Below are 23,627 nucleotides of genomic sequence, written 5' to 3'. Positions count from 1 at the left end.
ATGGGATTAAACATATCTTTGGTACTTGTATTTGTTAAGTAGGCATTCTTTTTACATAACCTGAGGCATTTGGAGGTAATTCTAAGTTTAAGTTCAACACATTCAGGCTTCAATTGGTGGAAGTAAGGCATATGTAAATAAAAGATCGTAGCACTTTTCCACAAAAGTGGTAAAAAAATTTGTGGAAAATTGCTACCATCTTTAATTTATTTAAATATTTTAAGTTTATTTGCATATTATTATTTTATACTTGTGAGTGGTGTCCTATTCCTTAACTATGCTTGCCTTATTTGTCAAGCTCGGGGTTCCTTGTAGAACCACCTGTTATATCCAGGATAACTACTTCACAATCATAATTTCACTATGAATATTATGTCCCATCGCAATGCTCTGAAATAACTCTTATGTGGCTGATGTTAATTGACAGTATCCATTTCCAATGAGCTGCTGGATCCTTCAGTCATTGTACCTTTTCATTCAAACCTTTACTCACAAAGCATGTGTTTATTTAGTATTCATGCCATTTTGGCATGCTTTAATTGGTATTTTGATTCGCCATGTTGTTGTCAAGACATGGTAACCTTTGCTTTGAATCATGCCTGGATTTAAAATAGCCAAATTTATTGAGGCAAATAATGCATCTGGATGATCTATCCTCTTCTCTTGTTTTGTTTGCCACCTATTTTTAAATCATTCATTAATATCTCAGGTTATTTTATGCAAGTATTTTGTGAAAACTACTTGGCATTTACTTCATAGAAAATCTTTGACTAATCTACATGACTGGTATAGAGAGAGGCCCTTCAGACTTTGTGGAATTTGTCGTCCGCCTAACATCTAACTCGTGAATGCAATGTAGGGTGGCCTTTACCTCCTGTCATGGAACTGTGTCTCTCAATTCCAAGTTTCAACCCTGGTTAAGAAGGGTTAAAAATGTTTCGAGAACATTTACTTCTGAAAAGGGATTGACACATACAATATAAAAGACTACTGCAAGGCTCACGTTCTTGAATCAACAGGCTATTTTGCTTGTGGATCAAGCCAAGGATCACCGTCGATTGACGCAACATTGTTCACGCTTTACACATTGCCTCAAATATATTAAAAATATATTCATTTGAAAGGAACATTATAAATAATACACTATTTTTGGCCTTTGTGATCCATCTCACAACCAATCACTGCACCGGCAAAAGCGGTCGTTTTAGGCATAACATACACATTGCTCTCGTGAAAATGTGTACTTGAAATGGCGTTTAATGAATAAGAATTTTTACATCAGACAGAAATCCATAATAGCAGTGCAAATGCCATGTGGAGTGCAAATATTTTTTAGCGAGGAGGCGTGTTCCTTTAGGATATTTGAAAGAGATATTAGTCGAATCAACAATATGACCTAAGTGTTCCGATAAAGTATTAATATTCCTGTAATAAGCAAAAATCTTGTTTGAATCCTTTAATGAATATTGTGATTACTCGCCAAAATCCTCAGTTTCCTGGAACATTGGCAACCCAGTCAAACATTCCTGCATTCAATGTTTTTTTCATCCATCCCCCTGATAAACGATAGATCAAGGTTCCACTGTATACCTTAGAATGCTGAGTACCAGTCAAAATGTTTTCATTCTCTGATTTGACCTGTTTTTAACACGATGACAAATGTGTAAAAAATTATGCTCATAGTGTTTCATTATTTATCATTTTCATCAATTTCTCTCGGAAATTTTTTTCCGTTGTGAATTATGCATTAAAAATTACTAGCGACAGGTCAGTCACTGGTCGGATCTGATTGCAGTATGGCCATTGGCCTTGGCATCAGTTCTCTGGCCTGGTTCTTGGTTCTTAAATTAGCATTTTATATTGATTACTTAATTTTGTATAGTCATGTATGATTTTTGTTGGAATATGATGAAAACTTACCCAAGTAAATCATCAAATTATCTCCCTGGTGACTGGAACCATATCATCTGTCTGTATCAAGTATTCAACATAATTTATGTCAAAGAAAACTTGTAAAATTAGGTTATGTGCACAGTATTTCAATATCAATTGTGTTTGGCTTTGGTTCTGAGTCCAGTTCTAAGCTCAAGAATTGGTTGAAACAACCATGGAAGAATCATCAAAGATTACATTTTTCTCTTCATTCTCGGCTTGGCTCTTAATGGACTATCATCGTATTCTCCTCTGAGCTGACAGTTGCCCTATTTAACCAAGAAACCTTTCTTGGATATTTTATTTGCTACTTCAATTGGTATTTTGACTATTCCTTTCTTCAGAAGAATTCCATTGTGAAACTATTAAGTTGTGAAAGAGAATGGGGTCTATGAGTTTGGTATTGGCACAGGGGTTCAGCAACCCCCAAATTGTGCTTATGCTATGATTCCGCTATTAAGCAAAACATCAAGTATTCCTCTATTTTTGCCCAGTTTTTGTATGTTTAAACATGTTTTATTGATATTTTACTCTCGTGAGTTTTGGAGGAGGAATTTGTGGCAATGAAAGATTCAGTGAGGTATGTGAAAACAGCAGGACTAGTTAAAGTTCATCTTAAAGCGTGAGTTATTAAGTAATTATTTCCCACTCTCCATGTTGTTCACTGCTAATATTTTAGATGCTATGAAAATGTACAGTATATGAATGTATGTTTGTGATTGCTTCCTTGCCAAATTTTTGGTCATAACTTTCTTTATTGCATTGCAGTTAAATGGTAGAGGTGCACTTGGGATAATTTTGCTTTTATCCATATCTTTTTTACCCTCTGATTTGAATTTTGGTCAATTACCTGTAAGCAATGTGGTTAACTGCAATTTTAATAGTAATTACGTTGTTAAGTATTCTAACTTTATTCGTTGTTTTGTAACGTGTTATTTTTCACCTTCTTTCTACGGATAATCTCCTGACAGACATTTCAGTCTGCTATTCATGTATCCTATCTCTTCTAAAGACATACGTAGTCACAATTGGGAATGAATGAACCACCCTTTGCCATCATGTTGAGAGCAAACATTTATGGGTTGCTGGTCTTATTCTCTGTAGGATCTTTGCGTGTTGATTCATTTTTAATAAGAGTACATAATTATAATCTTCAATGATCACAGGTGCCTCCCATTACAATCATTGTAATACATACGTATATTTTTTGACAATACATTTGAAACACTCATACCCAGGTAGGACTTGAACCTTAGGCTTAGGCAGGTGAGTGGTGGCAGCTGATGCCTTAACCCTGCTACCACTGAGGCCGGTTTTTATTCATCTCTTCTTTTTGCGTGTTTTGCTATTTTGTTTTGCATTAGGAAAAGTATTTTTTAGCTGGATATCATTTCAAGGGATTAGTAGTTTGAATTTTTTTTACTATTTAATGTTTGGAGAACCTCTTGGCTTTGAACTTACATTTTAGCTAGAAATTATTTTTAAAAATTCAAAATACTAATCCCTTGAAATACTATCCAGCTAAAAAAAAACTTTTCTCAATGCTAAACAAAATTGCAAAACATGCAAAATGAATAAAAACCGGCCTCAGTGGTGGCAAGGTTAAGCCTTCACCTGCCCAGCTGAAGGTTGCCGGTTTATTCATTTTATAATAAAGAATTTTGTTTACATAAAGGTGCAAATACAATTAAAATGTAACAAATGGGTTCAATAAGAGGCCAGTGAATGAGTGTCTGATTGGCTAATCCATCCATTTTATGTTCAAAAACTCCTAATAAATGCACTGTAATTGCACAAATCTATCATAAGGCTTTTCTCCCTCCAAACTCCTGCAGAAAAGAGGGGTTGTCTTATAATCAGATACAAAATTCTTCACTTCAATTTCGATATGCATAATCTAAATTATGGATATTCTGCCGTATGGCTTTTAAAAAAAGCTGACATTTTAAGTAGCAGCACCATAGTTCAAATTATTTTGTTTAACATTTAGGTTGGAAAATAAAAAAAGCCTTTTTTGGCGGCAGCTGAAGATTCGGCCGGCCCCAATCAGACGTTGGGTGCACTTCCGTCATGTCTGCAAGTTTGCCTGCTTGTCCCTTGATTTCGCTTAGGAAAACACCCATTTTTTAACCCTCTCCATGTTTTCTACCTCTTGCGACTTGATAGTGATTTCATTAATATGATTTCAAAGCCTTAATTGCATAACTTTGGTTATCCATGCGTGAGTTATTGGCCTGGTGTAAGCTTTCTTGGCAACAAATGATTTCAGAAAAGTGAAATGTTGTCTTATTCTTGTGGTATTCTTGAGCCTAGAAACTTGCATAAACAGTAAGTTGTTTTATACTGATTTTACATTATCATCAGTTTTACTAAGAGTTGATGCCAACCCTAGGTATTCTGCTGTTTAGCAAGTGAGGGCATGTGAGAATGGTGGCATTGCAGAAAGGAAGTGACTCTTTAAACGCGACCATCACTATTTCTTTCACAATTTGGGTGTATTGCAGTGGTTCCAAAGGATTTGAGGGCAAAAATTCTTATTATTTGAAAGGAAAGAATCATTTTGATTGCAACACCCATGCTTTGAATTCTTGCAAACATTATTTTGAAACCAATGGATTTCTAGCTTAACATTTCAGGAGTAGAATCTGGTTTCCAATAAACTAGAAGAAATATAAGAATTCATTTTTGAAAATGACATCTAATAAAAAGTATACCACTGCCAAAGTAGTTACTCAAATACTTGTGCTCCAGCATTGAGTACACTTTCTTTAATACGTAATTATTAAAGGTGGTGTGGGCCACCTTTTACATACTTTTCTCCTGGAAATTTTGGCGAACCAGAGGGGACTAGGTTTGGAGGTATACAGTTATTATTTTTTGGAGTTATATTTTTTCCCTAGTGGAGTCCCTAAAGAAGGGTTGTCATCCTTGAATTGTGTTCAACTTATATTCATACAAGTAAGGCAATATTCAGTATGAATTGAAGAATTAGGTGAAATGAGGGTTGGTATTTGTGTGGTGGATTGATGTTAAATGCAGTGTAACCTCCAGAGAAAAAATTTGTTGGGGACAGAAAAACCATGACTTTGCTGTTGCGGGTTTGGCTGGAGGAAATTGTGTCTGGGGTGCATATTCTCAGGGGCATCTAAATATTTTTAATATTATACGTATGATGCAAGTTAAGTAAATTTTTTAATATTGGTTCATTCACCACAAAAACCTTTCCTTGAGTGATGGTAAGAAATTGTTATTACAGCAGACTCCCGATTATCCGGCAGCGGTTTATCCGTGCATGATTTTTTACTCTTGCTCTATTTTTTTCCGCTATCTTTATAAAAAATAAAATCAGACGCAAAATCATCGGAATTACTGCATTAATGCTAGGATAAACCGGGCTTATTATTTCCGTTAGAATCCCCTTCGTAAAATGGAAGCGATCGCGCGCTAGCTGCATTTACGGGAGCACCGTGTTCCTGTTTTCCAAGCCTTGCAGTGCGCGACCACGCTCTGCTAAAAAGATCGGGAACTGGCGAAGAAAACTTTCATTGAGTCCGGGAAGCACTCTAAAGTAACAGAATAACTGCATAAATAATAATATATTGTTTGTTTTACGTAAATTATGAGCATTGCAAGACATTTAAGGGAAAGTTTGGGTTATCCGTGTTTTCCGATTATTCTCTCCGTCTCTCGTCATCATTAGCCCAGACGATCGGGAGTGTACTGTATTTACCATTATGCATCCTTTCCAATTTGTTGAATTCTGATTGAAGTAATTGCTTTCTTTGTCAATTCACCTCTACTTCTCATCGCTTACTTTAGTTACTGTCTGAAACTGAAAGACCAATAAAATTAATGCCTGTGGATCGCTTATTTTTCAAGATCAACTGCTCCATAATTGTGCTTAATATGTACTCAATTTTATTCTTGGATTTAGTACTTTAAGTTATTCAATAATTTAAGCAGATGGCAAGTGATTTCATCATTAGCTTTCTGCAGCAATTCAGCTTGAAAGAGTACATATTTCCGGATAGACTGATGAAATATAACAAATTGTAGGAATCCCACAAAAATACTCATACATCTCTATGTTCAATACTGCTACATAGTTACAAGATATTGATAACACGACAATGAAAGTTAAGTGGGGGCAAGTTGGTTACCCCAAGTTAAAAAGTGGCAATTAACAATGCACTAAGGTCAAAATGGCGACCACAGATGATGATACCCTCGTAGTAGATGAACACGATCAGCATCATGTTGGTACACCCATTCTTAGGTATCAAAATGAAGTACCATCCATGAGCATGCCAGGTAATATTTTTGACTTGACATCATCTATCTGATAATTACCTTTTCATGGCATCCAAGATTTGAAGGGTGTTGAAGAAACTGTCCCCCCCAGTTTTTCCGTGGCTTTCTAGGGTTTGATGTGGACCTTGAGTCAAAAGCTGTCGTTAACAACTTAGTTGGCCTGGGTAAAAACCTGAAACTTCAATACGAGAAGGTGACGTCATAAAATTCCTTGCTGTACAACACAAGGGAGTTCACAAATGAAGACCTTATTGTGATGGAGGCACAAAAAAAGGAGGAAGAAGTGGTTCAGGAAACAAAGTGTTTCTATATGGAATTAACGACAAAAAGGTTTTGTTTGATTGAGGAAGCATTGTTGCTATTAGAAGCATAGGACTTGAATGTGATACAGTTTAATAATGTTGCAGCAGCCATTCATGACTCAATGAGTTGTTATCGTCATATTTATGAGGAAAGGAAGACAGCTGGGCATAGACATCTTGAGTTAAGTTTTACAAGAAGTTTTACTACGCCAAAGTAAAATGAGCCTTCATGTTGAACAACAGGCATTGGTGACCCCAGGCGTGACGACATATCCTCCAACTCTTGTTCCTGATGCTCCATCGTCGTTGCATTCCACTACCTCCTTCTCCTGCCTCTAATTAGTTTTATCTAACCACTCATTATCAACTCACTAAGTTTATGTTCTTATATGCTTGCTGTTCTCTTTTTTAAGGTTAGATGAGCATTATCATTTTCTCAAAAATAGACTTATCGGAAAAATTAACAAATGCAGCTAAATACAGAAGTATAAAATGTGCACTAAGGGTTTTTACCTACTGTACATGGAATTAAGAAATGAGTAATAGGATAAAGTTAGAATATGATTAATTCTTAATGAGTGAAAGCAATTCAATGACATGAGTTCATGAATGCATTAAAATGGAACATTGATAGACTATGTTTTTTGTGTCTGCATATCTTTAAAAACCTTAGCAAAAGCTGGCATAAAGTTGCACAAACATGTTGTGAAAGTTATTTCATGTTATTTACTTAAAGTATCAGTTCAACCACTATGAAATTGGGGAGTCTACAGCATTTTGCCTGTTTTTGCTGTCTGCGTGCAGCAGAATTCTTTCAGCTCCAGCCATGTTGCATGTGCAGCTAGAACAGTTAGTGACAATCATGAGTAACCCAAAATTATTGTGTATTGTTTAATGCATCTGGATAATCACACTTTTCGATGCCTGGCTTAGGTTTTTCAATTTATGAATAAGGTCTCTGAACCCATCTTGTTTGTATGTTGAGGACGTTATGTACCAGGAAAGTGACAATAAGTGGATTATCTGCTGTTTTTTTATCATCTTCTCTCCCTACTATCATGGGTAATTAGTGCTGTAATATATTTTTGAAATCCATGATGGAAATGGAAAGAAAATGTGCTCGCTACACCTTTCTCTCATGGGAGGTATTGTATGATTGCTCAAATTGATTGAAAAACACTTGTTCTAATGCTGTTTTCTGTCTGTGTTTAAGTAGTAAGATTATTTTTCTGTCTTGGTCAACTCTTGATTTGTATATCCTTTCCTCGGTTTTGTGAAGGAGCCTGTTTTATGTTAAGCAGCTATGTATTTAGGCTTTATTCCATTCATAAAGAAGGTGTAATTATAGCATTCTTAAGTAATATACATATTTTGTTGCTAGGAATTGGTGTCTCAGTTACCATTGCAACTTAATCATGCATGCTTTGTGTATACTGTAGATTACCTATGTGGTTTTTGTTTGTTTTATTGTTTCTGTTATCTGCATGTACATAATCATTAATATAGAAAGCATTTCTGCATTGCATGAACTGGTTGTCATGGCATTGGGTATATCCATAGAAACACCTCCTTGAGGCCAGGATGTTTTGGAACCAGCGAAGTTGTAACTCTATTCAATACCTTCGGAAAGTAAGTACACAGATTCATCCAGTTAGACCTTTCTTTGTTATTTTATTACCTTCATTTTCAATGGAGCAATTTTGCATTACTCGCTGGTTGATAATGTATGACTGCTTCTGCTTTAATTCATGTGCCTCCTCATTTTTTTATATTGCTGTATGTGAGGTCTTAAAAACTGTGACTTATGCATGCAAAATGGAGTGTTTTCACAAAAAGTGCTTCTCGGATGATGCTTGGGATTTGCTGGAGTACTTGCCATTCAATTGCTAAAAGGGAAACCTAACTTGGTTGAGTGAACTTAGTCCATAAGTGAGGTCCTTTTGCATTCATTCATAATATGTTGGTCATCAGATTACTGCTGACATGTCAAGATGAACATCATCGTGTGTTCTGTTTTTTCCAATTATTTTCAGTATAATCATCATTGTTTCCTATGATCACACCTACATCACTTATTTCCACATCTAATCTTGGTGTTCCAATTGCGAAGCCTCAAATTGTGTCGTTCCATGTCCATGTGCATTATGATGTTTGAACTTGTTGTCCTTGAGTTTATATCTATTTAGTTGTGGGTGTGAAGGGAGACTACGTCCTGGAAAGAAACCATGAATGTGAATTAATTTCTCTAAGAATTTTTTTCTTATAACATATGCTCTCAATTAGTCTATTTTAGTATCCTTCCCATTTAACGTAGCTAAAATATGTTAAAGTCATAAATGACTTACACTACATATAACTTTTTCTTTGATCCACAGACAAGGCAGCCAATTTTTGTCCAGCTTCTTCAAGCTGCATTCCGTGTGTCTCAATGCACATGGCTTACTGCATCACATCGATTCAATGTGGAAAATTGTATCCGAACTTTATCTGATGTTGGTGAGTCAAAGGAATAATATATAATACTTGATGCATTTTTGTGTGATTAAAAGTAAATTCCAGGTTTTGTTGAGTCAATCACAGGTGGTTAAATAACATATTTGGTGGTAGTGAAATCCCTTGCAATACATACTGTGTATAATCTCTTAGATAATATGCATGTATCATTTTGCTAGTCACGTAATAGTTAATTTAATTTGAAAGTAAAATTTGAATCCTTCATTACAATGTCAAAAACTAGGCTTCTATTCATCCCAATAGTTCAGGACTCATATACTTTGTCATAAAGGCAGTTCCTCCTATCGAGTTACTTAAGAACTTCCTTTGTATCTTTCTATTTTTGAAACACCTGCAGATCTTACTCTATAAGTACTCTCCCTGCTGTGAACTTAGGAGTGTAGGGAGCTGTTTTCATTAGTGTGAGATAATTCAGTGTGATTGCCCCATTAAACAATTTTCCTAATTTGAATGGAGAGTATGATACTATTGTGACGTTACGTCGTAAATCTAGTTGATTGTTCACGTAAGTCCAGACATATTGAAATACTCCAACCGTCGGTCACAAGCTGGATCAGGGAAAGACTCCACAAACAAGAAAATCAGCTCACAAGAAAAAGGTAGCCAAAAATAATTTAAGAGTTATTACCGTTCGATATCTATTCAAAGTAGAGTATTCAATAATCAGAAGTATTACAGAAAACAATAATAGTAATTCATGATCCTAAAGGAAACGTTACCAGCTAAATACTAGTCGAATAATTGCTCTAAATTTGCCATGTCTCACTAGACATGCGTCCTCGACCAGGCCACGAGCAGAAGAGGCTTGCCTATACAAGACGAGACTGTATTTGAGGGGAGGGGTTTTTCCAGGGAGTGGAGGGGTAGCCAAGGCGAATTCAACTACTGCGCCACTGCCCCTGTAGAACGGCCGCTCCGCAAAACATCATTCCCTGGTTTTTGAGTCAACAGCATACCACCCAGAATTTTCCCCTCAACTTCTGGGTTTGAGACATCAGTCGAATCAGAGGGATAATTCATTGGAACACATGGAGGGGAAGGAGATACTGGGGTGAGGTGTTGGAGGGAGAGAGAGTTGTGATAGGACAATGGTAAAACTTCTCACTCCAAAGTGCAATACTAAGGCCTTAGCACCGATTTCCCCTTGCTTGCCAAGGAGTAAGTATTCCTCCGCAGTAGTCCTATATAAGTCTTGGATTGCAGGTAGGCTGGGATTCGGTGCTGGGTTCGGTGCTGGCTTCGGTGCTGGCTTTGGTGCTGGCTTCCGGTGCTGGCTTTCGGATGCTGCTTTCCGGAGGCAGCATTTTCCGGAGACAGGATTTTGCGAGACAGGGCATTTTGCTACAGGGCCTTTTGAGCGAAAAACCTTAGCGCGAAAAGTCCTTAGCGGGAGAAGTTCTGCGGATAAGTTCGGAGGAATTTCTGGGGGGGAGGGGTACCAGAAATTTTGGGGGGGGGACACTAAAAAAATGCCACACTATCAACGTGAAACCTTCACTTAAATATAACAGTCATTGCATTTTTCCTGTCTAGCTCATCTAAATCGGCACAAATTGGAAGTAATAATTTTTACACGTTGTAATTAATTGAATGTATTATTTTTGACAAAAATCAGTCACGACAAAAGAATTCTAGTCGAGTTACTAGTCTAATGCAACTTTTAAAACCAAGATATTTGCAGGTGTAAAGTAATAAATAAAATAATAATAATGACAAAAACGTGACTCGTCGGAGGGCTTCGTCAGCGGCGAGTTGGGGGAACGAGAACGACTCATCTGCTCAGCGAGGGGAAGGGGGGGCCTGCAAAAGCATGGAAGGGTAGGGGCCACGGTGGGAATGGAGAGTGTTCTTTGGGTGAATGGGAACTCTGTCTTCCTAGCGGTGCGGCACTGGAGAGTTCGGACACGAGAAAGGGAGCAGCTTGTAAGATCAAGAAATTTTGTGTAGTCGTTTTTCGTAGGCAGAAGCGTGTCAGCTAAGTGATTTGTGCTGTTTGAGTTTACAGTCTGCCTCCTCTTATTTGGGTCTAATGCTAATAACTCAGGCCTGCATTTTTGCAGTACTACCATGTTTTTCAAGTTCTGTTGATGGAGTACCATATATTTTTGTGCCCTGAATCCAAAAACTGTCTTATTTTTACTAGATTGTGTCAGAACTTTTTTAAATGTGTCATCTGTAAATTTATTAACTGTCATGTATATGGAAGAAAATCAAAAATATAAGACGCACAATTATGTGTGTGAATACTAACGAGTAAAATACAACGTAGCGTGCACATTCCTAATTTTTCTAATTATTGCATGTAATCCTTATTGCTTTCATCATTGGATATATCAGTGGAAAAGATATTATTACTCATATACTAATTCAAGCAAAATTATGCTGTTTTAGTGAAAACTGCTCATCACTTTTTGGGTGCAGTCTAATATAGGAACTCATGATTCGTTGATAAAATGATAAATATAAGTGATGGACCTATGATTTACAAAGTTAAATTAAATTATGTCACCAATGCATCATATTTGGACTCATTCTTTTTTATATTTGTACACGTTCCTATTCTTGAAATCATATGGAGGCAAAACACTAATCGCGGAAAGTTATATAATTTACTTGTTTAAATGTGTACATTGACCTCAACTTATGTTTAATGTTTATTTATTCATTTATGTTTTAGCAAAAACAAGAGGTATTGCTATTCCATCAGACCTTGAAAGCCAAGTGACGTCAATGTTTAATAAAGCAGCAATGCTTTCAAGGCAAACCAGTAAATGGCTTCAAGCAGCTAAATCTCCTAAAATGGAGAGGTCTCAATCGCAAGTAAGAAAATTGTAGTCTTTATTTTAGGTTGAAAGTTTTATGAATTACAAATGTGTTGTAGTTCTTGAATTTGTTTTGAAAATAACTTTTTTTTGGATGGAATGATTTTGCTATTTCACTGCACCAGGTCTGTTGCTATAAAGTAGTAGAAATCATGTTATTTTCACTATATGTACTATAATTCAATTTAGGTTCCATGATTATTCAGGCAATCATTGAGTACATTTGTTTGTTTCTGGACGTGGAAAATTTTGAAATAACTTATCGATTGAAATGTTAGTGCATTATTATTTGATGCTTGCTGCAGTTTCTTTTGATGAGTTTGTTTTCTCTTTCCATAAGTCACATCAGTTGTTGTCAAGGCCATAGCGAGCTAGGTAGAGAAGGGGTCAGGAGGTTCAAACCCCCTGTTAGCTGTTCAAGAGTTAAGATCATTATTATCCTCCAAATGAGCTCCCCCCGTAATGTAGCCTATCTCCAAAATAATCTCCCGACATTTAATTTTATTCTCTTTCCCTGGCGGTTTTTCTTTATGGTAGCTCTTGCTGATTACTATTTATTCATGCATTACAGTTAATGAGACTGGACAGAAGTATAATAGAAGGCCTCCAGGATATAGTATCTCTCCTTGAGGACCAGTTGAAGCCCTTAGTTCAGTCTGAATTGTCACTCCTTGTAGATATTTTATATCGCCCAGAATTACTTTTCCCACCTGGAACTGAAGCAAAGAAACGCTGTGAAAATGGTGGATTTATCAGGAGGTAAGTACCTTTTTGTTCCTGTGGAATGCATGTGCTCAAAATTACCCTAATTTCTTATATTTTCCTGTACAAGTTGTGTTTATTTTTTCGTCTAAGTTTTCCTCTATTCTTTATTATTTTCCTGGTTTTTAAATGTACACCTATGCCTCGCTTGCTACCATTTCCATTTGCACAATTTCGATATAGTGCAAATTCATTACTTGGGAAACTTCCCAAAGCAGATTTGCCTGATCAAATAACCTTAACATTATTTTGATAAAACATGAACTTGTGCTAAGTACACATGAAATTACTCTCATTTTCACATATTAATAGTATTTCTTGCCTCAAATCTTATTCTTTGTTTATATATTCGTTGAAATCCATTTTTGAGCTATAGCCAAAAATATACTCGTCATGCAGTCCGAGTGGCCAACCTATGGAAGTAATTTATCTCGTCTCTTTTACTGAATGATATTAGTTAATTGAGATCATTACCTAATTAAGTTTGGAGCTAGTGGAAGTGATTTTTTTTTAAACAATGCGGTTTGAGATGTATTTTTTACTGTCCAAGGTTATCGGGCACATTGGCTTCCATGTAAAGGGTCCAGCTTAAAGCCTTCAAGGTCATAGGTATTCATGGGGGAGAAATGGAGCAGGGGCCAAGTTGCGTATGAATAGCATCAACACGTAAAAGGGTCCAAGAGAGATTCTCAAACACGTTGGCTCCTTTCCCTTCCAGCAGTCATAAGTCCTCTGCGTCTCAGGAATACAGTATGGCAGTTGTTCAGCAGTAAAAGGTGATTGTGATAGAGCCATATGGCATAAAAACCAAGTGAACAATGGCAAAAAAAGGAATGGGAATAGAAAAATAAAGAAGTTATCAAGAAAAAGCTTAAACCTAGAAGAGAAATTGAATGAGATCTATTGCTTTGAAAACGGAGAGTGTCAAAGTGATATTGCATGTAAGTTTAAGCTCATGATGTTGATAGTCTGTGGTATTTTTCTGAATAGAGACAGAGTTAAAACATCGATGAAATCAGCCACTCCAACTGCAGCCAAGTGGTCAACATATACGCGAAGTTCATTACTAGATAAAAACTGAAAGACTTCTAATCTCCTAGATTTATCATAAACATTCAAATGCTGATCCTTTATCACAGGCAGTTATTTATGCAAAATCTGTGGCTTTATTTGAATTTATAAAAGAAGAGAAGGGTGGTGATTGCTGCAAGACATCAATTGGAAGCTTTAAGAGTAATGGAATTTATCTTTTCTTTGAATGTGGGTGGAAGAATATGTATACTGTATAAGCACGTGTAAGAGATGCACCCCCATTTTGAGCATCGGAGCTAAAGAAAAAAATTTTGCGGCATTTTTTTAATCCTATCTGCCATGTTGCAGACGTATGAATGGACTTTTGACAGTTATAAAATTCCTCTTTCAGCCCTAAAAATTTACGCTGCATTTTTTCAGCTAAATTTACACAATATGTATGGTGCTCGGAGATAAGAAGGTACAGTGGAACCTTGATCTATAGTTTTTCAGGGGGATGGATGAAAAAAACGATGAATGCGGGAAAGCAATCGATGCGGGAATGTTTGTCCGGGTTGCCTATGTCCCAGGAAACGCTGGATTTTTGCGAATTATGATATTCATTAATGGATTCAAACAAGATTTTAGCTGATTACAGGAATATTATTACTTTATCGAAACACTAGTGTCATATTGTTGATTTGACTTATATCTCTTTCAAATATCCTTAAGGAACCTTGCTAAAAAATGTTTGCTCTCCACTCAGAATTTCCACTGCTATTATGCATTTCTGTCTGATGTAAAAATTCTTATCCATCAAATCCCATTTCAAGCACATGTATTTACGAGAGAAATGTGCGTGTTATGCCTCAAACAACTGCTTTCGCCGACGCAGTGATTGGTTATGAGATGGATCAAGAAGGCCAAAATTAGTTTACTACTTGAAATGTTCCTTTCTAGCCATCAAATTTTTAAAATGATTGAGGCAATGTGGCGTTAATCGTCAGCGGCACGCCCACCTGACCCTCGGCTTCATCCCACTTCTTGTTTTCACCAGTGATCTCGCTCTACCCCCACCCCTGCCGTCATGTGCTAGCGGACATACCGAGGCGTTCTGCAATATTCACGCATTTCTAGCCCCGATTATTTTCTTCATCATCAATTATTTTCAGTCCATCTTTTAAAGTTCTCACTTGTGTCTTCGGAAGGGCCATCGTCCGAAGACGAATAAAAATAAAACTAATAAAAATGAAACCGGACTTTATTGAACCCACACGAAAAACACTTGCTGGTTTTAAGTCAACCCACCCTGGAAAGTATCCTAGATTGGGGTTCCACTGTATTCACTTGTAGCCTTAACCTTATGATGCTTACTAGGTATGGTCGGATCGGCTACCTTGGATCCAAATATCCACCGAGAATGCCCTTCACCTTATACATAGGATCCAAATAGGTTGAAGAAATTGAATCTGAATCCAAAATTTTAGTGCTTTCAATGCAGTCAATGCTTTCATGAATACAACGTCCCATTAGAATGAGTAGAAAGAGTTCTGATACTCTCTTCGCATACGCCGTTGCTCTACGATGCTTGTCCTACTCACGAACAATTTTGTTTAAAAGCTCTCATAGGAGTATTGCATTAGAATTGAAGCTGTGGAAAATTTTAAGACTAAACATGACAGGCACATAGCGTGAATCTTCCCAAGAGATTGGACAACAATCGGGGGAATCTCAGCGCTGTAGGATAATAATCACGTCCTAGATTTCACGGAATCACACTCGGCCCTCCATCTGCCAATGCCTCTGCCTTTTTTTCCCTTCCGAGACCCCACAGACCATAAATCACTTGCCTCGAAGGAAAATATCAAGTTGCATGGGAACAATGGAAATATGTTTCATCCCTACCCTGTCTCACCAACTGGACTTTCTCACTCTACCAGCTCCAATTCTCCTAGTTTTTGGAGGCCAAATGCTTGGTGAGTCACCTACTGAGCTCGAAGATATCGCGATAGCTTTCGGCAATTGTATGATTGTATGACATGTGCGAAGTTCCAAAAAAGAATGTGACCTAACACAATGCATATCTGACAGCATTTAAGTTTATTGAGCGTAGCATGAGTGCATTCAAACAAGACAAGACGGACTGGAAACTTTAGGCAGCGCAAACTGCATATATCACATTGCTGCACCTTCGCTCCTTCACCTGAAGGCAACTACGTCACGTGCAAGATTGTACGTGATTTTCCCTTGCTCCTTCGCTCGTAGCTTGAAAGACGGAGGGAGTGCGCTCCTTCCCCTCGACCTCTCCTTCAGAGCTCTTCACTTATAAGCATTTCCGATTTCTTATATCCGCCATTTAGTCCGACAATGTACACACTCGTTCGAATTTCTTAAACCGCAGGTTTTGACACCAATATAATTTTCAGTTGCAATAATCCTCATAAAAGTGTCTGAAGATGATTTTTGAAAACTCAGGTCCTTGGCATGGAAATTACCAGGGTTCCCACTCAACCGTGAAAAACCTTAAAACTGTGAATAAGCCGTGAATTTCGTCTGCCGTGAAAAAAGCTGTGAATTTCGCCATGAAACCTTAAAAATATCTCAATATTGATAATACAGTAAACTCTTGATTTTACGAAGTCAGTGGGACCGGAAAATTGGCACTTCGTAAAATCGAGTTTCGTAAATTCAAACCTTTTTCATAAGTCACGAAAAAAATGTTCGCTTTTGTTTCTTCCGCCGTTTTTTGTCTTTAGTGGTCTTATTTAAATGTTTTCGGTGGTTATTCTCGGTATAATTCATAGAAAAGGCTTTTTGCTATCGATTTATGATGTGAAAAATCGTTAAATAATTATACCACCATAAAATTCCCATTTCTTGTTCATACTTCAACATCAACGATCGCTAAAGAAATTCCCGACCAGTTTAGAAAACGTAATCAAATAATGAATTGCAATGTTTATTATAAGAATTAACAGTAATAAATTTGTGGTTAGGAGCCAATAGCTACTATTAAGTATGCAAAAGATAGATATTTGTTTCTGACACCCACGGAATTTTAGCGGCAGCCGGCCTAACCGCCATTTATGTCGCCCTCTATCGCTCAGTGACGAGAAAAAAATAAAAACAAGGGTCTTAGCCCGTTTCCAAAATAACGTTCGTAAGTTAATATTTCGAGTTACTTCGTATTTTCTGCAGAATGTGCTCTATTTTCACTGAGATTCAATTACGATCATAAATAACGTAGGATGTGATTATCTTCTGGCGAATATTTGAAGTAAATTCTGTTTGAGTTCTCCGTCCGACTGCTGTGTTCCATCATCTTCGCAGACGTTGCCATAAAAGACTTAATTCTTCATCAGGACTGTATTCTTCATACCGGGTGTGAGGTGACCTGTTCGTATAGTATGTTTCTCTCGTTTTATGCCGACAGGAGCAAGGTTCCAACCGGAAAACGACAGGAGAAACATCTTACAGTATCGGAGAAATATAGATAGAAACGTGATTATCCACATTGATTGTTTTCCTACAAGAGACGTTTTATCATTTCTCAACGTGGTTAAGTATTGGTTCGCTAGCGTGAATTCCCAAAAAATGACACGCAAAAACCTGTACCGTCACCTCATTTAGTTTTCGTGTTCCTTTCTCCGCCGTATTGAAAGTTAGGCAAAGGATCATTGACATAGAGAAAAGATTTTCTTAGTTTTAGCACTAAAAAATAATCGCGCCATAATCATAAATAAATATAGTGTGGAAAGAGCAAAGAAATTAATTTCAATTGAAAAGTCAGCTGAGAAGAAGAGAGACAATTATAAGCGCGGCACCATTTTCCCGATAGTGGAAGATACTTCTTCCGCCTCTCTCCGGTTAATAACTTCCCCCCGTTGCAGGTAAAGATGAACCATGCCCTTCTCCACAATCGGGGAAAGTTCCCAGTGGGTGGGGTGAATAAGAGTGGGATGGGGATTGCCTGAGGGAAGAAGTGTGGTCAGCACAAGGACTGGTGAAGGGGGCAGGACAAAGAAGGGTGGGGAAATGGCCTTCAGCTCTGCCTCAGTCTACTTTTGGGGGCCGTATTTTTTTTGCGACGCACACAAGCTCAGTCTCCTTAGGGAGGGAGTGAATGGGAAATGCTGGGGAAGGAGGGGTTTGGGATGCGTAAGGTGGGTGTCAGCAAGATCAGCCAAAGGCGGCAGGAGGGAAGGGACGGCTTTGGAAAGACAGAACCCCAGCATGGGAGAACGGGGAAGCGCGTGAGAAGAAAGTTCATGGTTAGACTTGGAAGTGCGTCTTCATTACGAGAAGCCTGAAATATAAATTGGCGGTAAATAGAGCCTAGTACTTAAGATATTTAAGTTGTTCATTCACAAAGGCCAATATATACACGAAAAGATATTATGGCGCGGATTGCATGTATCAACGTCCATTTCGGGATGTTATTAATTTCTGTTCCCATTTATAAAAGTAGCAAATAGATTTGAAAGAATGATAATCATGAATAAAAATATCTAAATCGATATCCAAACGCACATGAGCAAAATAGATGAATCCATCGCAAGTAATACCGCTCAAGCTTCTTCCGGTATAGGACTTTAAAATCCTGGATAATGCCTTGGTCCAAGGGCTGGGACTTGCTAGTCGAGTTCGGGGGTAAAAAGAGGACTCGAACATTAGCCAATTTTAGATCTTCCACGTATTTATGAACGGTGGCATTATCCATTATTAAAACAATTTTGCTGTTCTCTCCAGCAATTTTTCTCTGTAGACGTATAACCGTTTGCTGGAAAATTTCTCGGGTCATCCAGCTGTTTTTATTTGCATGGTAAAAAACGGGGAGGGATTCCAATTTTACATGTTTTAAGCACCGTGGCCTTTCAAATTTCCCAATGACAACGGGCTTATTTTGTCCGTGCCCGTTTGGTTGACGCACAGCCCCACAGTAGCACGCACTTTACTCTTTTTCCCCCCATGGCACCTTAAACCTTTGAAACCCAGGGTTGAGTCAGGTAATGCATTAAAAAATAGCCCAGTTTCAGGGGCCAGCGAGGGTGAGCTCGTCGAGGAAAGGGTCCCGGATTAGGGACCCTTCGAAGTGCTTCGGCGAAAAGTAGTCAAGTAGTCTTCGAAGTACGTTCACAGCAGTGCAAAGGGTTAATTAGGGGTGTACGAAATACTCCGCGCGACCTTCCTGACATGTTAAACTACGAATTATTGTCGATGCTATGTTTACGAACAGGCACGTAAATAGGGGCATAATGTCAGCCGCGATATTTTAACTGAACTCCTACTCCCCCTAAATTCCCACAGTGAGATTTTTGGCGACCCATTTCTCTCCAAAGTTGCATTATCATTTACGATTTCGCACTTTTGATGGACCACAGTTGGAAGCGTTGATTTTTTAGCTACTTACGCCGGCGTAACTAGTTTTGTTGACAAATTTTTCGCCGTAGTTCGTATAAACGAATGCCATTTGCTCCTAGGGACCGAGCCGAGGTTCGTAAATTCAAAAAATTTCGTATAATCGAAACTTCGTATAATCGAATAGCGCCATGTATTTAGCATAGGCTTTTCACCGGGACCGCAATATCACTTCGTATAATCGAAAACTTCGTAAAATCAAGAGTTTACTGTAATACTACGATTGCATGATCAAATTCGATATGTTAATCATGTTTCATGGTCAGGCACGCGCAGACTCTTAGTCTACACATTTCTCTACACACAAATATTCTAAGTGTAGTAATTGGTTCGTACTATATATGACGACACATTGACCGATATTTTCCATTTTAATGGCGGAAGTCTGTTATTTTGTCCAAGCTTTTCAATTTCAGTGATAGCTTGGGATAGAATGTATTTGAAAAAGGACGAATGGAATAACTTGCATTTTTAATGGACCCAGAATGAACCTTTTACGAAAATTATCTGATTTGTAACTCGAAGTTCGGTTCCCACACAAAATGACGGCACATACCTTATGCTTTGAAATATGAGTTTGCCATTGGAATTTTACTTAAGGAAACGTTTCTATGGCAAATAGGCTTTCAATTTATGGCAATAGCTCACAATAGACTACGCTCACCTCGTTTGAATTTATGTGAATAATAAAGTAAAAGTGAAAATAACGTGTTTCAGCAGGTATTTATTTTGTCTCAATATATTTAAAACCAAGTGCATTATATGTAATTATATGAAATTGATTTTTTGATTTATTGCATTCTATAAACAATTTTAATAAATATTTTCCGCGATCTCAGAAAGATTGGGTAAGGGAAATTTGGTTACTGTGCGGTAATAACAACATGCGCAAAAAACAATCTCTCGGCGAGGAATTAAAAAAGGACTTCCGGTGTTCAGACGGAAGAAGGTCCTAAGGGCATTCGCATATTAAAGGAGGCCATGACATTTGGCGTCCGGGCAAGTGGTTGGGTTGGGCCTTTAGTTGGCCCTGAATTTTCCAAACGTTGACGTCATAACAGATATCACTTTTCATTGCTGCGTTTACATTCATGGCGTACGTCGCGTACGTTAATTTTTAGTTAATTTAGGACGGTGATTGTCCTATTGTTGACTTATAAATGTACCATGAATTTGACGACATTGAGACCGTGAAAACCTGGAAAAAACTGTGAATTTCATTATTTAGGTGGAGTGGGAACCCTGAATTACTCAGCAAGACAAATGTTGACTATTAACCAGGCATTGTCCTTCAAAACTACACATTTCTCTACGTTTGATATGTGATTACTATTTGCAGTATAAATGCCGTGGGATACCCGCTGGTGGTAAATTTAGCACCCCTTCCAGAGCAAAGGAGCAAAAACCCCGCGTGATCTTTTACATGTTCACCTCTGAGTTACCGACTTGACGGCACGATGCTTACGAGTAAGAAAAACATACCGGAGCATTTTTAAAATACGTCACTAAGGGAGAAACTCCCCTGCCTGCCGCATGTTTTTGACCTTGGTTTTTAGACGATGTAAACCAAGACCTCTCAGTCCCCCTTGGACTTGCGACCAGTGAAGGGGAGGGGGGGAGATAAAAAGTTTGTGTAAGAGACGCACCCCTTGTAATTTCTGCTGTAATTTTCGGCTGTAATTTTCGGGTAAAAAAGGTGTGCCTCTTACATGCGATTTTACGGTGTATAGACAGGTGAAACTGTCAAAGGACCATGGTTTTCTTATTGCAATAAACTCTTTTCAGGTTAATAAAGCACACGGAAAAACTTCTTGAAGAGAAAGAAGAAAAATTATGTGTCAAAGTTCTTCGAACTCTAAGAGAGATGATGGCTATTGATCCTGAGTATGGAGAGAAGGTAATAAGTTGTCTTCTTTGGTGTCATTTAAATAATCAGCCTTTATAATTAAAAAATTGACCTTAATCTAGAGAACCTATACTAAATTTTTGAATTATGTATTTGTTTACTGTCTGTCAACTATTGTGAAAGTACAATCCATTCTTTTATTATGTACTTTCCTCTCCTTTTATGGGCTTTTCACGCAATCACATAGTTTAGGTGTATTAGACCTCAAATTCAACACTTGCAGGGCTATTCTGTACCAGATTTTGGCTGCTCTATTATGATATTGGATGCTGTTTGGGTGCAATATTACACACCCCCTGATTCTGTATCTCAGGATATCTGCCCCTTAGCAGAATTTTGGACTGCTTTATGGTATCAAAAATTACGCCAGCATTTGGCAGGCATAATTCCTATTGCGGTCCCCTATCAGCATATTTTTAACCATAGATTGGCACACACAAATGCACAAACTGTGAGATTAACTGAAAATGGCGGGAGGATACTTAGGTTACATATTATTAGTGAAAATTAGCGTAATGACTAACGTACACTCTGGTTGGAAAGGAGAGTGATTAGAGCATTTTAATCGGAAGAAATAGGGAGATGCCTGTTTCAACAATTATAGCTGGTGTTTTCATGGGAATGTTAAAGTGGCTTAAAAATGTACGCTCAAGTTAGTGGTAAAGGTAAATTTACATAAATAAATCTTTCTTTTGTTAATGAATCTATAAATTTTGTTAATGTAAATTAATTACATTAACATTAACAACCTCTATATGTCTATTTTTATTTATTCTAAGCATTGAGGAATTATTTAAAAAGTTTTTTTTACAAAAGTTTACCAATCATAGTGAAATTTGATCATTAAATAATGGTAAGTGAAGGTTTTATATTCATTTACATAGGTGATAGTACTTTATATCCATCTTGCTTGTCAAGAGCAAACTTCCTATGGTCAGTTGTGTATTTGACCACTGTTGTAGCCATGGGCAATTAGTCTTATGGGCCCGTACTTAGTTGATATAGTTTTTCCTATGTTTCACAAATTATCACTTGCATGGGCATTTGTATTTATACATAAATGTCATATTTCAATTTAATGAAAAGTTTAAGAGGTATTTCCTTAGTTTATAAACAGTGTAACCTCGATAAAACGAGACCCCACAGTGCTCAAATAAACACTCGCTATAGTGATTTGTCGCTTTACCAGTGGCGGAGCAAATAATAGCCAATAAACCTATTGTCAACACTTATATAGGAACAGAATTGGTGTGGCGATGGAGATAGTTCTATTTGATAAACTTAAGCATAAATCCAGACAGAAGGCAATGTTTTATTGCATCACTAATTTCCTCGCATAAATAAAAAAACTAACCATTCAATTTACAAGCCCTTTACTGAATTAAGATCGTGCAAAGCATGGCTTTGTCTATCATTATTCCAATGCACAACCGACCAAGCCACTTTTCTATGCACTAATGCATTTACATGATCATTTTATTATTTTGGTATTTTCTGTGGAAAATTCAAACAATTACTGATAAAGCTGTATTGCGGTTTTTTAATGCCTCCAATGTTTCCATTGTTATTTGCTTATTGATCCTGTATGTTTCGCAGAAGTTATGTGAAATAACGTACTGCATTTTATTCAGCAGGTGAAAATGGTGGAAGTTGGTTGAACGATCCTGCCTAGGAAGTCTTTTTCTATCATGTAAAATCTTCATTGTCTATGTTTAAAAGTCTGCTAAGCATGCATAATTATGTGATTAAAGTTGCCGTTGTTTCAAAATAAAGGTATAATTTGAGTGTTACACCTGCGATATCATTGAAATAATATGTACATTAGGGTGGTCCTTATTTTTAAAGTTTTCGAATTTCTTTTGGGACGCCCCCCAGTTTTGTTCCATTTGGTGAGAAAACGAATCGTGAAAATTATTTTTGCAATCAGATACCAGGAAAATGTGCTGCATCGCAATTGAAGTTTTGATATTTTTGGGTGTTTTTCAGACATAACTGAAGGCGATGTCACTCTCGGATTATTCTATCACCTTTTTGTCTTCTACAAGGTCTCATTAGACATTTGCTGAAAATAAATATATTGCCAGGCAATACAAAGCTTTGGACATCCATCCAGCATAGTGCAAAGCCCCAGTAGCGCGAAATGGTATTCCTCGCAGAGGAACACCACCCAAAAATGTTACATTTAATTCGAGGAGTTCTCTTTTGTCCTTTCTCGGGTGATTTTCTTCTTATTGCTCCAATGCAAATTTCATAATATCTGCGACTGCGTACTGTAATCTTCTCAAGAATGAATGTCCTGCGAGCCTGATTTGTAGTTTTCCAATTCATCACAGGAATTGCATTGGTACAAATGGCACATGGGTCACAGAGGAATTTTCTCCTATTCATTCATTGAATCATTCATCACATTCATTATCCTATGCCCAAATTACAATGCCCGGACCCATGAAGTACCATTTACTTTTGTCCCCTGTCACCTCGTCACTGTCGCTTCCTTTCTCCTCCTGCACTCCTACCCTCAGTAGCCCCTCGGTTCCTCACCCACTTCTCCCTCTGCTGGTCAAAGATCCATCAAAACTGGGAAATCCACCCAACCTAACACCGATCCTCCCTGCCTATGCATTAACTCTCAACTAACCCCACCTTTTC

The 23,627-nt window shown here is 37.5% G+C and overlaps 1 protein-coding gene across 7 annotated transcripts in view; it reads left to right on the top strand.

Moving 5' to 3' along the window:
* Positions 1–23,627, top strand: part of LOC124171669 (inositol 1,4,5-trisphosphate receptor) — a 232,913-nt gene that overhangs the window by 159,575 nt on the left and 49,711 nt on the right. For 4 of the 7 annotated variants that reach the window (XM_046550904.1, XM_046550902.1, XM_046550901.1 and 1 more), the window contains 5 exons: positions 8,106–8,174; positions 8,921–9,041; positions 11,737–11,879; positions 12,453–12,640; positions 20,858–20,969. In XM_046550904.1, the coding sequence (XP_046406860.1) occupies positions 8,106–8,174; positions 8,921–9,041; positions 11,737–11,879; positions 12,453–12,640; positions 20,858–20,969 (633 nt within the window). The remainder of the gene's footprint in view (positions 1–8,105; positions 8,175–8,920; positions 9,042–11,736; positions 11,880–12,452; positions 12,641–20,857; positions 20,970–23,627) is intronic. The other 3 variants (XM_046550907.1, XM_046550905.1, XM_046550903.1) reach the window with 1 other exon arrangement.

The sequence above is a fragment of the Ischnura elegans genome, chromosome X (genome assembly GCF_921293095.1).
Source record: "Ischnura elegans chromosome X, ioIscEleg1.1, whole genome shotgun sequence".
Lineage (NCBI taxonomy): Eukaryota > Metazoa > Arthropoda > Insecta > Odonata > Coenagrionidae > Ischnura > Ischnura elegans.
Note: the sequence above shows the minus strand (reverse complement) of the source record. Positions and strands in the feature narration are given on the sequence as shown.